Here is a 16,405-nt window from a genome sequence, read left to right on the forward strand (position 1 = left end):
TTTAATTCCTTGAGAGAACATTTTGTCTATTAAATATTGACCAGCATCAAGAAACTGTGCATCCTTTGGAATACTAAAGCCAAGTATAGCACCTATGTAGAATCAAAATAGGTGTTAAATTGAAGATCTTACTCCTGCTTCAGTATGCAAAGGCCTGAATATACTGACATTGACCCAATCGTCTAACTTGCTGTAAGCTGAATCTTAGCCACCTGTGGTTGTCATACATTTTAAGTGGTAGTACAGAGTCTACAGTGAGATATCAGAGTGATGATGGACTATTGGCATTCAGGCAATGCAAATACAAATCAGCTGCACTGGGAAGGGCATGGTACACATGGACAATACATACATTCTGAAGTAAATTTTGTATAGTGAAGTAGTATCAGGAAAGCAAGCCCCATTGGGTTCAAAGAAAAATATATCAAGACAATTTTCAAGTCCTTTGACATCCAATATGTACAGCGAGTAGTGTTTAACACTAGACTGTCATTTTTTCCTGTAATAGTCTACATTGTGTTGTGCGGCCTTGTATATAATTTGCATGAAATGAAACAAATGTTACATTAACAGGATCCAGTTCAGAAACTCATACTACCCATACAATCACCAAAACCTCTCTTTGTCATTTCATAGGAGAGAATGTATGGATTCAGTACCCGGTTCTCTAGTTATCATGTGCACATACAGGGCCTTATCAGACAATACAGCCCTTTGTTTTTGAAGACAGGCATTTTAAAATTGTGTTCGCTTTTGATATTTACTGCAAAGTTAATTTTCAGTGTAGAGTAGATTGTCTTAAAACCTAATATACTCTGTTTCAATACTGGAATCTGAATTATTAAAAGGATGAATGCAAGCACCAAAGTTTATCAAATGGAATCTAACGGTTTCATTTTAACAGCTTTACAACCAGATGAAAAACAGAGTTTTACTCAACCAAAAGCGTAAGCTAAAACAAAGAAGGTAGTTTAGTGTTTTTAATGACTTAACAGCATTAAATATTCTTAAATGCAAATAAGTTACCTGATTTCTGAGTTTTTGAATTTCTTCCTCTCTGTCTTTTATTCTGCTTTGCAAGGTATTCTTTGTCCGATACAATTCTTCCTCATTGTAATGGAGTTCCTATAAAATTAATTGCAACCAGTTACAAAACAAAGTATTAGTAGACAGCCTTTGGAAAGTATTTTGGGTGACATTTTAGCCACTATTTGAGGCTTTACACTAAAGCAGAGGGTTGTACTTTGCCCTGAAAAAACGTACTGTCTAAAGAGACAACATAGCGAAGGAAGGGATTTAGCCAAGAGCAACTGATTGAGTGATGAAGATTACCATAGATCTTGTTAGTACCATGATTTTTGAACAGCGCTTTTAAATTCCCATTTGAAGATTTAACATGTTTACTGGGATGTTTTTAAAATCTGTCTTACTTTAGTCATTTACTGGTAGAGCAGCACATAACTGTACTCTCCCTTCAAATCACTGAGTACACAAAGCAGAAAAAAAAAATCCTTATCTTACTGATCCTCCACCAGTCTTCAATATCAAAAGCCTAAACAGCAAATACTTTAAAGAAAAACAATCTCCGTATATAAAATGCCACAGTTATATATGATACTACAACTATCTTAGAGTGGCACTCTGTGCTCCAAAGCAGTACCCCGGCACCTCCATATTTACCGTGGTGATATAATTATATGTTTTGTATAAAGTGCATCTTGTGAGATATCATTTTAAAAGGCTTGATCTGTTGAACTTTAATATCCTGTTGGATTGTATGGGCTACCATTGTATGTGGAGTTATAAAGTTTTGCTACGTGCGTGTTACAGAAATATGTTGTGAGGTTGGGAACACCCACGACCAGCCTTTCAGGTGCAACAATGGAGGAGCCAGATGCACTAATAGCCCATTAAAGGGAATACACACAAGGACTGCCCCAGGAACCTATACCATGGAGACTTCTCAGTGACAGCATGTAGACAATAGAGATTCCTTGACCCCTGCCACAACCATAGATGTTTCCAGCAAGCTGGAAGAAACTATAAAGGAGGGGAAGTGACATCATCACTTGGCCTCTCTCCTCCCCCCAGAATTCAACACCTGGAAACAAGTCTGGAGAACGAAGACTGAATTGGGGAGGTGGTTCCAGACTGGAAAAAAGAATCCTGTGTATTCAGGAACGAAAACATCAGGATGAGACACTGCTTGGGTCAAATCCTGTCTAGTTTATAGAACTCAGATTGTGATTTTACTTTTATTTCTTGGGTAACCAACTTTGATATGTACACTTATTACTTACAAACACTTAAAATCTAGCTGTAGTTAATAAATCTGTCTCATATTTTACCTAGAAAAAGTGTGTTTTGGTTGAAGTGCTTGGGAAATCTGCTCAGGAACAAAAGCTGGTGCATGTCCTCTCCACACTGAGGGAGGGGTGGATGGACTGGGTTATAAACTTACAATGGTCAGGCTTCTGACCAGGGCAAGATGGTACAGCCCTGGGGTCGTAGTCTGGCGAACTGGGAGAACTGGCTGGAGCCTTTCTATTGTTAATTCATGAGTGGCTAGGAGAAGCATTCATGTAACACTGCTGGGTGAGTCCCTGCCTGTGGATGTCTGTGTAAGTGCAGTATCTTGAGAGGTTTGCAGCTTGTCACAACATCAAGTGTGAGAGGGAACCCCGGTTGGTAAGCCAGAGGGCTCAGCGGTACCCCACTTCCAGGTTACACGCTGGGGAACCCATCACACTTAGTACCAGATTTACCTATAATTTGGGTATTATAATTAACTCATTATGTCCCTAAAACGGAAATTTCATTTTGTTAAATGAATATAAAAGAAAATCACTGTAATTTTCACTCCACCTCTGTCTTTCTTAATATAGCATTGCCTTAGAATATATCCCACACTCGTAAGGACAGAGGTAACAGGATATACTCTACCATCTGCTTTGGTATAATAAACATTATTTAGCCATCCATCTAGAGCAGACTTGAACTTTTGAATTTTAATTAGTTCAAGCTAGCATCTAATTAAAATGTAACTTCTAAAAGGACAGATAATCCTACAAAATAAATTGTTCCTAGCACTGTGGTACACTCTTCAGCCTTCACTATTTTCTCTCTTAACAGTGGCAACTTATTTACAACAATAAATATTTCTATCAAGATATAAGACACTGGTCTGTGTTCAACTGAATGATGAGCCTAATAGTACTAGTCATTAACAACATGCCCTATTATGCCATAATTTAAAGCAGAGAACCCCTCACAGAAATCACTGTAGAGTTTTGCTTGAAGTCTAATGGCATAATATGGCCCAAAGCTCTCAGAACCCTTTATTAGCAGCATACACTAAGCAGTCTGGGAGTAACAATATTTGGACAATGCATTCCAAAAATGTCTGCATAAGTAGGCACATTTTCAAACTACCACAGGCTAATGTAATCAAGATTTCCTTAAGTCCTTTGCATGAATTTGGCAAAAAAAGTTCTGTCATTTTAATGTCACCCCATTTTTAAGTGTTTTAATTTTGATATTTAAATAATGTTTAAACCATCTCACTGGAAATGCAAAATATGAAAGGAGCAAACAGATGTTACACTTACTTTCTTACACAGAATACACCATTTCCCTATGCAGTAAATATGCTGTCGTCATTTCGACTATATTCCTATGTCTAAAACTTAAGCTATTTTATCTTTTGTTGTTATAAACATTTACAACAGCTATATGTGTGGCACTCCTGGATAATACAGGGTGTTTTTGCATACAAATCTGTTGGATCTCCCTAAAATAAACCACAAAAGATTGAAAAGACAGCTTCAAAATTGTGCCTGGTGTTCTTGTACTTGATGCTTTTGATAACTACAACTGCTTTATTCTTTTCTGAAAAATAAAATCTTAGAGAAAAATAAGTTTGTAATTCAAACTTTTACCAAAACTAGGATCTGGGATTGTCAGGTTTTTGTTTTATAAATCTTTCTTCACAACTCCAAGAAATACAATGAATGCACATAAGTTGTAGATTCTGAAGGCAAGTCCTGTAATTTCTATGTTACTTGTTTAAAACACATCAATATGCACATCTTACAGAAAAGTGCAGAATGCATATTCTGACTATGCAGAACAAAAAGTCAAAACATACAAATACTGGGAGACTGTCATAACTTTTAGTAAAATGTTTATCATTTTAACAATTTTACCATCTACATTCATAATATTTACTCCTTCTGAAAAGACTGATGTGAAGAGTCAAGACTAGCCTCCATCATATCTCTTATCAATGTACTTCAACTTGACAGCAAGATAAGTCTAAAGGACTACTTGAACAGGAAACTATGCTTGAGTAATAATCTGGAATCATTGTTAGTTTATTATCAAAAATATTTATTCAACAGTGCTAAACAACATAATCTTAGTTCATGTTTACAAAAACAGCTGGAAAAAAGGAGGTGGCTGATTAGCAGGGATCCTAGTTTCCCATGACTTAAAAAAAAAAAAAAAAAAAATTCTCCGATAAAAAATCCTATAAAAATCCACATTTTTCTGTGACTGAAATGAAACACCCTAGCCTAGATAGATAGATCACAATGCTTTATTGATATACAGTAGAACCCGGTTTACCCGAGTCTCCATTATCCAGCTCTCCATATTAACTGAACCACCAGCCACCCGGGGGCTGACCACCAAAATCCCATCGCTGTCAGTCCCAGGTGGCTGGTGGTTTGGTTAACATGGAGAGCTGAATAATAGAGACTTGGATATATATATGGGGTTCTCCTGTATATGTTTTTAATTTTTCACAAAATGTAAAAAAACTAAAGATTCTCTGTAAAAATGCAAATTCTGTGTTTTTCCAAGGCAAATGACTCTATGGGATCCCTGCTGATTAGACAGTGAAGGTTTTAAGATAATACATGTATTCAGGACAATGGAATAAACTGAGCAGCATTGCTCCATCAGACTCATTTTAAAGAAAACACAATATGGAACTAGCCAGGCAAGACCCTGGCAAAACTACCAGTGAAGTCAGAGGAAGGCAACAGGAATGTCGTAACTTCTCAGAGGGCTGACAGCCCCCAAGCTTTCACTGTTGCAATGGGCAACATCTTGATATACCTTGACATTCTGTGATGACTTACTACTTACAGAACATATGTATATGCAAGTAGGAAAGTATTTAAATATTAGGAAAAATAAATAGAAAAAAGTTCATTTGTTCATGGATTATTCCATTATACCACTAGATGTCAGTCTTCCACCAGTATACCCAAATTATCTTAAATTTTAATATATATAATTTAAACTACATATACATGTTATATTTTATAAATCTTACAAAACCAAAATACTTGTGTTGAAAAACAATTAAGGCTGTTATGTAATTACATTGTTACTTATTACATCGTTTGTAAAATTCAAGCATTTAAAAGCTGGGAAATGAACAGTTGCTGACATCATAATTTATACTGCTCAGATTATGAGAACTGTAACAATCTTAAATAAAGTATTAAATGTGAATGAAGTACATTATTTTGTTATTTTGCTTCCAATATGTAAACATGTTCTTTTAAATAAATTGATATTTCCCATTTAACAATATTATTTATGTATTTCATAACACTAATTTTTAGTTAAACTATGTATATATAGACTTGCATCTCAGGCTGATGAATGTGTGTATTACAGAAGTGCTCAGGTTTTGTTTACTTTGCAAAGGGGTTGTACTCTATTTCAATTTTGAGTTTACTAATGAAAAATATTGTGTTGGAGCTAAGCTTATTGTGTTATGATGAAATATATATTGCTTTATATTTCATAAGAATAATGTGTTGTTTAATTATATGGGCAATATTTATTATTTTCTTCATAATTCTTTTCCTTTGCATTACGCACCTGTAAATGATGCAATATGCATGCTTACCTAGGTTCCCTGTAAGCTTCGTGGCCGTGCAACAGGCTATTTAGGGCCCCGCAGGTCCCCAAGCCTGGCCCCGCCCCAGCTGCCGCGGCTGGGGAGAGGAGCCTTTCCCCCGGCCCAGCCCCACCAGACGTGCCGTGGCTAGGGGAAAGGCACCTCTTCCCCACCCCAATCCCACGTGCTGCTACAGGGAGAGCGAGTTGTGGAGAGAGCAAGTTGCAGCTTGCCCCCTGCCATAGCCCCGGGGCAGCTGCATCCCAAACCCCTCATCCCCGTCACCACCCCAGAGCCCACACCCTCAGCCAGAGCCCTCACACCCCAACCCTAGGCCCCCTCCCACACCCCAATCCCCTCATCCCTGGCCCTACCCCAGAGCCTGCACCCCCCAGCCAGAGCCCTCACTGCCCCCACACGCCAGCCCTGAGCCCCCTCCCACACTCGGAATTCCTAGGCCCTTCCCTGCCACATGAATTTTGTTATGAGCACCAATATGGAGGTAATGTGTAACACATCATCTCCATATTGACGCACATAACAAAATTCATTCCACACATGGGTGGGAAAAATTAGAGGGAAACACTGATGCTTACACCTAAATTTGCCAAAATGAATGCTCAACACAACCTACCATCACTCTGAACAATGGCAAAAAAAAGTTACTGTAATGTCACACCAGAGATTATACTCCTGGTCTCTTTGTTTCACAGCCAATGTCTAATGTACACAGTGCCTCTCTAACAACCCATTGAAGTTCTCCACACAGTAGTTATCTCGTCAGAAAAATGTCACTAACAATGCTTTGCACTTAGCTTGTGCTTTCTCATCTGCAGAACCCAAAGCACTTTACAAAAAGGGGTAAATGTTATTAGCCTCATTTTACATTTGGCCTTAAATATAGAAATTTGAGAAGACTGCATATAAAGCCCAATTCGGTTTTCAACTTCCTCTGTAAACTTGGGTAAGCCACAAACTGTCTAGTCCATTCACACCTGCTGCAAACAGACCCTTGAAATTCCTTCTAGGTCCGAGGGCGGGAGGGTGAGCGAAAAAAGGGGGAAAATACCCTTTGATTGGGTATAAAAGGAATAGTTTTATCAGATCCTGTGGTTTCATTTCACTTTTGAACGTTAGCCCAGATCAGTTCAGAGTTTGATGATGCAAATATTTGTCATCACCATGATTTTATTTTTTTGGCTGCTGGCTTCGAAGAAAATCATGTATTGATCTTTCAAATACAAATTTTACTATTCCTTCCCTTAAAAACTGCCTCTTGCACAAGTCATTGTCAAAAATCTATCTATCTTTCAAGTCTGCTATGTAACGTAGTTTCATTAGAGATATGGAGGGACCCAAAGAAACATTAGATGTTTTGCAAACATTTTAAAGGAACACTCTGGACTTATTTTCAAGAGTACTTACTCAGACTAATCCATTTTCAGAAAACATTCTAATTGTCAACGAGACTTTACTCAGACTACAAAAGCATGAGGATCTCTCTTCCGTTTGGAGTTAAAGTGAGATACAAATCAATCTTGTAATGGGACTGTAGTTGCAACCTTAACTATAGGTTTCAGAGTAGCAGCCGTGTTAGTCTGTATCCGCAAAAAGAACAGGAGTACTTATGGCACCTTAGAGACTAACAAATTTATTTGAGCATAAGCTTTCATGGGCTACAGCTCAAGTCTCTAAGGAACCTTAACTATGAAGAGGCAGCCCCCTTTCCATTATAAAGTATGTTCTTGTAGAACTAGAACTGGAATCCTGTCTCTCTAGCTCTAAAACCACCAATCTCTTATCACTAGAGCTCAAGAAAGAGCGCTGAGAGCAGCCACCTATAGAAATATCCTTATATCCTTTCTAAATTGCAGCCAGCCAATAGAGGGCAACATGCTCACACACACAGGCCCTAATCCTGTAATCAGTTACTCCAATCAGACCCTGTATAGTTGTGATGAGGTGTACCAGACCCCTGACACCCCTGCTGGAGGCCTCATGGGTCTACCACATGCCACCCCAGAAAAGGAGCAGTAGAGGTGAGTCCTTCAGGCTACCTAGAGTAGCTGTGGGGAAGCAACCAGAGCCCGGCAGACTCCTATAAAAAGGAGCTGCTGGACAGAGCAGATCAGTCACTGGCTGGAGCCAGAGAGGCAAGGATGGTGCTCCTGGCTACAGGACCTGCAGAGCTGGACACAGCGGCTGCTGGCAGGGACTAGGGGAGCAAGGAAGATGCTCCTGGTTGACTGCAGGGACTCAAGCAAGACTTCAGCCCTGAACTAAGGGTGAAGGTAAAGGTGAAAGGGCTGCAGGGAAGTGGCCTAGGGAACAGTAGCTGCACAGTTAAAAGGGACACAGCAGGGTTCCTTGGTTTTTGTAGGATTCCTGGGTTGGGACCCGGAGTAGTGGGACAAAGCACTTGTCAGGGGTCCCTGCCCACTCTGAACTCTAGGGTACAGACGTGGGGACCCACATGAAAAACCCCATAAGCTTATTTCTACCAGCTTCAGTTAAAAACTCCCCAAGGCACAAATTCTCCCTTTTACTTTGGATTATGTAAACATTGCCACCATCAAGTGATTAGACAAAACTTAGGGAAAGGACCACTTGGAGTTCCTACTCCCTCCTAATATCCCCCCAAGCCCTACACCCCTTTTCCTGGGGAGGCTTGAGAATAAACAGGATGAGCACAGACCAACCTAGCGTTTTTTTAGGACATTAAAAAAAACAGATTCTTAAAAAACAGAACTTTATTAGAAAGAAAAAAGGTAAAAGAAGCACCTCTGTAAAATCAGAATGGAAGATAATCTCACAGGGCAATCAGATTCAAAACACAGAGGATTTCCCTCTGGGCAAAACTTTCAAGTTACAAAAAGAAAACCAGGAATACACCTCCCTCTCAGCACAGAGAAAAATCACAAGCCAAAATAAAAGTAAGCTAATGCATTCCCTTACTAGTACTTACTAATTCTAATTGAGTTGGATTGCTTGCTCTCTTGATCTGTCTCCGGCAAGCACACAGAACAGACAGACAAAAGTCATCCCCCCGATATTTGAAAGTATCTTGTCCCCTTATTGGTCCTTTGGGTCAGGTGCCAGCCACGTACTTGAGCTTCTTAACCCTTTACAGGTAAGAGGATTGTGCGCCTCTGGCCAGGAGGGACTTTATAGTACTATATACAGAAAGGTGGTTACCCTTCCCTTTATATTTATGACAGCCCTGAAGAAGGGGAGTTTACACAGGCCCAGGGAGCAGAATGAAGACTCTGAAGAGGGTCAGCATTTGTGGACTTTGATAAACCCTCAGAAAGGGACAGAACAGAGAGCGACTCAGCTGGAGTCAGTTGGGGTTCCCCAGGAGGCAAAAAGTCTCTAAAGAGCATTGCTCCATCCCAGAGCAGGGACCGTTTGAAAAAGACAATTTGAAAGCTAGCCTAGACAGGAGCTAAGCACTAAGCCCAGAGGGAGAGCTAAAGATACTAATTGAGGGCACTGTGATAGGCCCTGTTGGACTTGTACCCTGAAAGGATACAAGTTTTGTTGTATACCTATAGACTGTGTGTGACTTGGCTGGAGGGCTGAGTCATAGAAAACCTGCTTGAGAAGTTAAATGCCCAACAGGGGTTGCTGTAAATGGCACAGCTAGAGACAGAATGCAGGCAGATGCACACCCGATGGGAGGCACTCATGTGAGGTGAGTGGCCCCATCACAATGGTTCCATTAACTTGAGCTGAACTCCCTGAAGGCAGAAGAATATATTTGTGCAGATCAGATTGCAGGAAGCACAATGCCCAATTCTGTACCCACTGAAATCAGTGGCAAATAATTCCTACTGAAATCACTGGGCCTAAAACTAGCAACACCACAAATCATCAATGCTGTTTGTAATTAAACTAATTTCTTCAAATACAGCTGATACATGACAAATGACTGACAAATTCTCTTCAAACTTTATAGAAGCATTCTCCTTTGAGCCTTCATAGTAACTCTGGCAACTCTAAGCCAAAATGCTTTTCAAAGCCATGGTTGTATAGGGCCTAGAATAACATTTCTCAGCTCTCTGTAATTCTTTACCTGCTTTTGCCGTTCCAGTTCAGCCTCCACTTCTTGTTTGGCCATTTTGTGGGTTGTTATCTGTTCTTGGAGGTCTTGAAGTTGTTCTTTTGCTGACTCAGCTTCACTTACCTGCTGAGCCTCCATATCCTAAAAATAATATAAATGTTATTGTTCCAGTAACATCAAGCCACACAGCTATCACTGTAGTAATAGCAAAAACTACTCCCGCGGAGTGGAACTTAAAATGGCTTTAGCCACCTTTTTCCCCCTCTCAAAAGAGCCTGGCTATAAATGACTAAATAGTAATAAAATATGTTTTAAAGTGTGTATGTAAATATGCGGTGCTTTTTTTTTTTATATTTAGGTACCTCCAACTGACTACCTCCTTTCTCATCCTGTCTACAGGTTGAAGCCTCATCAGGTAAACTTGTACATCATTGCAGGGAGCAGGGCTAACCACAGACAACGTGTTCCTGCTAACAGTGTGTGTGCGGGGGGGGGGGGGCACAACTTCGGAACAACTCAAGTCACGCACCTCCCAACCTCCCCCCAGCAGCACTCCCCCTTCTGGAAAGCAGCCCGCCCTGCTCTCCCGGGAAAGCAGCAACCACTCCATGCAGCTCCCAGCTGTTCCTCTGCCTCTCCCGGAAGAGTTAAAGCAGTGGTGACTCAGAGCAGCTCCCAGCTGTTCTTCCACTCCTGCCTATGCCTCTCCCTGACCAGCACAGCGCCCCCTCCCCCCTGCCGCTCAGCTGCTCTGCAGGGAGAGGGGCCCAGCCAGCTGTACCATGTGAACAAGTAATGGGGGGGGGAGGCATGTGACCCTGCATGCCCCCCCCCCCAGGTTGCCTCTGAGGCCAACTAAGGGAACAGGGGCTCCTCAGAGACTACAGCTACTGTGAAGATCAACAGTCCTAAGGAAGCTTAGAAGAACAAAAAGGCACACCCTTCACTCGCCAAAGAAATATCTATGACAGTTTTTTGGGCAGAAATACCATCTTTCAATGGGGGCGCCTGGGATGGGGGAGAGGACAGACAGCAGTAGGGGCAACACCTATGTCCTCTCTCCCCTCATGCCCTCAGATACCTTATTACCTCTACCCTAGGAACTGGAGTGGTCAAGGAGAATGGAGAGAAACTGGAGTATCAACGACAAAGCATTTGTCTCTTAATAATAATAATAATAAAAAAAAACCCTTAATATATGGAGATATACCTATCTCATAGAACTGGAAGGGACCCTGAAAGGTCATCGAGTCCAGCCCCCTGCCTTCACTAGCAGGACCAAGTACTGTTTTTGCCCCAGATCCCTAAGTGGCCCCCTCAAGGATTGAACTCACAACCCTGGGTTTAGCAGGCCAATGCTCAAACCACTGAGCTATCCCTCCCGCCCACAAGAGATTTTTAAAAAAAAAATACTAATAAATAAATGTTAAAAGCAGCATAATAGTTGTTCCAACCGTAACAAGGTATCTTGAATACCATTATAGTCGTATTAATAGAAGCAACACGAAGGCCACTATAATCCCACATACTTACGTGGTTAACTACAAGGACTGCATATAAAGATATTTACCTGTAGCTCTGTTCTCAGCTGCTGTATCTGCCCCATTAATTTCTGTATCTCCTCCTTCTGTGTTTCTTTCTCATGTCTCAGTTCTTCTAATTCCATGGTGCTTGCAGTAAGGCTATCCAGCCCTTCAATGCCAGAGCCTTCTTTTAGGCTGTTTATCAACTTTTCTTTAGACTGAAAGATTAAAAATGCTTTTGTATTAATAAAGATGCTATTAAATTCTACCCTTAAATACATATGCTCCACTCCCCCGACTATATAAGATCCATGCTTGAATCTCTCAGCAAGACTTGGCTCCAAAATTTCAGGCATGAAACTAAAATTAAAAACTACATCTAACATTTTTGTTATATATATATATATATATATATATATATATATATAAAAACACACACTTAGGTACTGAACCTGCAATTTGATCCATGTGGGTGAACCCTTACACCTGCCTGGAATCCACAGACTGTAGCGCTGCTCCACATCAGAGCAGTGGTCCACCCACAAACTTTATAATATGAGGGGGCAAGGAGTCCAGAAGATCTGGCTGTATTTTAAAGAAGCCTTATTGAGGGCGCAGGAACAAACCATCCTGATGGTGCAGAAAGAATAGCAGGTATGGCAGGTGACCAGCTTGGCTTAACAGAGAAATCTTCGGTGAGCTTAAACACAAAAAGGAAGCTTACAAGAAGTGGAAACTTGGACAGATGACTAGGGAGGAGTATAAAAATATTGCTTGAGCATGCAAGGGTGTAATCAGGAAGGCCAACGCACAATTGGAGCTGCAGCTAGCAAGGGATGTGAAAGGTAACAAGAAAGGTTTCTACAGGTATGTTAGCAACAAGAAAGTGGACAGGGAAAGTGTGGGACCCTTACTGAATGGAGGAGGCAACCTAGTGACAGATGATGTGGAAAAAGCTGAAGTACTCAATGCTTTTTTTGCCTCTGTCTTTACAGACAAGGTCAGCTCCCAGACTGCTGCACTGGGCAGTACGGTATGGGGAGGAGGTGAGCAGCCCTCAATGGTGAAAGAACAGGGTAACGACTATTTAGAAAAGCTGGACATGCACAAGTACATGGGGCCAGATGCAATGCATCCAAGGGTGCTGAGGGAGTCGGCTGATGTGATTGCAGAGCCATTGGTCGTTATCTTTGAAAACTCGTGGCGATTGGGGGTGGTCCCAGACGATTGGGAAAAAAACAAAAAAACAAGAAATATAGTGCCCATCTTTTAAAAAGGGAAGAAGGAGAAGCCGGGGAGCTAGAGACTGGTCAGCTTCACCTCAGTCCCCGGAAAAATCATGGAACAGGTCCTCAAGGAATCCATTTTGAAGCACTTGAAGGAGAGTAAGGTGATCAGGAACAGTCAATATGGACTCATCCAGGGCAAGTCATGCCTGACCAACCTGATTGCTTTCTATGATGAGATAACTGGGTCTGCAGATATGGGGAAGATATGGGGAAAGTGGTGGATGTGATATATCTTGACTTTAGCAAAGCCTTTGATATGGTCTCCCACAGTATTCTTGCCAGCAAGTTAAAAAAGCATGGATTGGATGAATGGACTATAAGGTGGATAGAAAGCTGGTTAGATCATCGGGCTCAACAGGTAGTGATCAATGGCTCGATGTCTAGTTGGCAGCCGGTATCAAGCAGAGTGCCCCAGGGGTTGGTCCTGGGTCCGGTTTTGTTCAACATCTTTTTAATGATCTGGATGATCGGATGGATTGCACTCTCAGCAAGTTTGCAGATGACACTAAGCTGCGGGGAGAGGTAGATACACTGGAGAGTAGGAATAGGGTCCAGAGTGACCTAGACAAATTGGAGGATTGGGCCAAAAGAAATCTGATGAGGTTCAACAAGGACAAGTGCAGAGTCCTGCACTTAGGACGGAAGAATCCCATGCACTGCTACAAGCTGGGGACCAACTGGCTAAGCGGCAGTTCTGAAGAAAAGGACCTAGGGATTACAGTGGACGAGAAGCTGGCTATGAGTCAGCAGTGCGCCCTTGTTGCCAAGAAGGCCAACGGCATATTGGGCTGCATTAGTAGGAGCATTGCCAGCAGATCAAGGGAAGTGATTATTCCCCTCTATTCGGCACTGGTGAGGCCACATCTGGAGTACTGCATCCAGTTTTGGACACCCCACTACAGAAAGGATGTGGACAAATTGGAGAGAGTCCAGCAGAGGGCAACGAAAATTATTAGGGGGCTCGGGCACATGTTTTACAAAGAGAGGCTGAGGGGGACTTGGCTTATTTAGGGCTGGTCTACACTGGGGAGGAGGGGTGTCCATGTAAGATACGCAACTTCAGCTATGGAATTGTGTAGCTGAAGTCCACATATCTTATTTCGACTTACCTCCCGTCCTCACGGCGCGGGATCGACAGCCGCGGCTCCCCCGTCGACTCCACTACCGCCGCTCACCCTGGTGGAGTTCCGGAGTCGACGGGAGCACGTTCGGGGATTGATATATTGCGTCTAGAGGAGACGCGATATATCGATCCTCGATAGATCGATCGCTACCCGCCGATCCGGCGGGTAGTCTGGACGTACCCTTAGTCTGCAGAAGAGAAGAGCGAGGGGGGATTTGATAGCAGCCTTCAACTACCTGAAGGGGGGGTTCCAAAGAGGATGGACTAGGCTGTCCTCAATGGTACCAGATGACAGAACAAGGAATAACGGTCTCAAGTTGCAGTGGGGGAGGTCTAGATTGGATATTAGGAAAAACTATTTCACTAGGAGGGTGGTGAAGCACTGGAATGAGTTACCAAGGGAGGTGGTGGAATCTCCATCCTTAGAGGTTTTTAAGGTCTGGCTTGATGAAGCCCTGGCTGGGATGATTTAGTTGGTGTTGGTCCTGCTTTGAGCAGGGGTTGGACTAGATGACCTCCTGAGGTCTCTTCCAACCCTAATCTTCTATGATTCTATTGCAGGATCAGGATTTTAATTTGCATGTCAATTATCTAACTCAGTCTTTAGCGGCATGGGATTCTATTAAATGTAATTCTATCATCCTGTATTTTAAGATCTATTGCACCATTATAATACACTGTTAATATAAAGAGTCCAAAGGCAAATATATCACTGATCAGATGTAGAAAACATAAATGGAACAAAATTAAACATGATGACCCATTCCAATGATTCATTGCTCCATTCCATTTTAAAATCACGTGTCAATGTTTTTGCATTAACCTGGATTTCTTCTCAGTTATTTATAGTCAGAAGGGAGTTGCATTCTTACCTGGAGTATGCGAGTAGCTTTTTGTTTGTAGTCCACCAATTCCTGTTTAACAGACTCCAAGTTGTTTTTAGTTACTTTGACTTGCTGCTGAAGCTCCTCCACTCTCCTCTTCTCATCCACATATTTTCGTTCTGCTGCAGTAACTGCTTCTGCCAAGTTCTGCCGCTCAACTTCCATTTTACTAAGGCGAGCAGCAAACTCATTCTATTAGTGGCAAAAAAAGTTTAAACAATTAATACAATCCCAACTTTCAGTTAGCAAAAAAGAGGTTTCAACGCTGACTATATAAGAAACAAGACATTCACTCCCTCCAGGTTAAAATCTTCTTCAGTACTTTTTATTCAGACAAAACTCACACTAAATTCAATGGAGTGCTAAATCCTAGAAAACAGCCAGATCTAATTCATTAAACAACAGATATTTTCTTTACTGAGTAAAGAAAATTCATCCTATTATTTAAGCCATATGACTGACAAAATGAGCAAATCGCCTCTTGAAAAGACACAGTCCACTTGGGATTTAGACCAATGTTCCCTCTAATTTTTACTCCCCGGGGAATTCTGCGCCACGTGCAGAATTTATGTCCCCCGCAGATTTCTTTGCTTCCCTGCAGAAAAATGACTGACTTTCTGATGGGAAAGCAAAGGGAAGCCACAAGGGCCGTCATCCCAGCAGTATGTTTCGGGTGCCCAGGGCAGCCAGCAGAGAAGTAAATCACTGTGGGGCAGGAGGCGGGACTAGGGAAGACCTAGCTGGTGGCTCCTACCCTGCACTAGGCACAGCTGCTAGTTCTGGCTGGGCTGGGGAAGATGGGACTTCCTCTTCCCCTGCACAGCATCCGGGGCCACGTCAGACCCACACCCAGATTTCTCCCTGGATGTAGGAAGCTCTTAAAACTCTCCCCTCCTTCCCCGCCGCACTTCCTGCACCCATTACGCCTCAGTTGCAGGGGGGGAAAATCATTGTATAGGGAGCTGCTCCCACATCCGTCCAACCCCCATGCATCTATACCCAGACCCTCCCGCGAAGCCTCACACCCCCCGGCACCCAGAACTCACCCCCCCAACGAGCCCCACTCCCCCTGCACCTAGACCATCCTGATGAGCCACCTGCACATGGATCCTCACCCTACCAAGAACCAACCAGCTGCATCTGGATCCCCGCCCCACTGAGCCCCACTCCCCCAGCATCTAGACCTCCCCCAATGAGCCCCCCACACCAAGACCCCCTGTCGAGTCCTTTCCTCGCCAAACCTAACCCGCCCCCCACTGAGACCCAACCATCTGGACCCCCCTGCAGAGTCCCACTACCATTGCACCCAGAACCCCCCAACAAGCCCCTGTGCATCCAAATCCCCCCGCATCCAGATCCCCCACTGAACTGCCCACACCCAGATTGCCCCACACCAAACCCTCTCAACCCACATCTGGATCCCTCCACACTACGCCCCTCCACACTTGGATCCTGCAATGCTGAGCCCGCCTGCCCACACCTGTCTGGTGCATCTGGCATGGATGGGCAGGGCCCTGGGGTGTTTCTGGGGCAGGCCCTGTCCTTGCACTGTGTCAGGGTTGGGTGCAGCCTCATCATTGAGTCTGTGTCCCGGGGGGGAGCTGCA

General features: G+C 42.8%; 1 protein-coding gene across 1 annotated transcript in view; it reads right to left on the bottom strand.

Moving 5' to 3' along the window:
* GOLGA5 (golgin A5) overlaps window positions 1–16,405 on the bottom strand; it is a 33,189-nt gene that overhangs the window by 8,112 nt on the left and 8,672 nt on the right. The window contains exons 6-9 of the mRNA XM_034768686.1: window positions 14,788–14,991; window positions 11,551–11,721; window positions 9,993–10,121; window positions 1,027–1,125 (exon numbers count right to left, since the gene is read on the bottom strand). Of these exons, the coding sequence (XP_034624577.1) occupies window positions 1,027–1,125; window positions 9,993–10,121; window positions 11,551–11,721; window positions 14,788–14,991 (603 nt within the window). The remainder of the gene's footprint in view (window positions 1–1,026; window positions 1,126–9,992; window positions 10,122–11,550; window positions 11,722–14,787; window positions 14,992–16,405) is intronic.

This window comes from Trachemys scripta, chromosome 4, assembly GCF_013100865.1.
Source record: "Trachemys scripta elegans isolate TJP31775 chromosome 4, CAS_Tse_1.0, whole genome shotgun sequence".
In the NCBI taxonomy this organism is placed as follows: Eukaryota; Metazoa; Chordata; order Testudines; family Emydidae; genus Trachemys; species Trachemys scripta.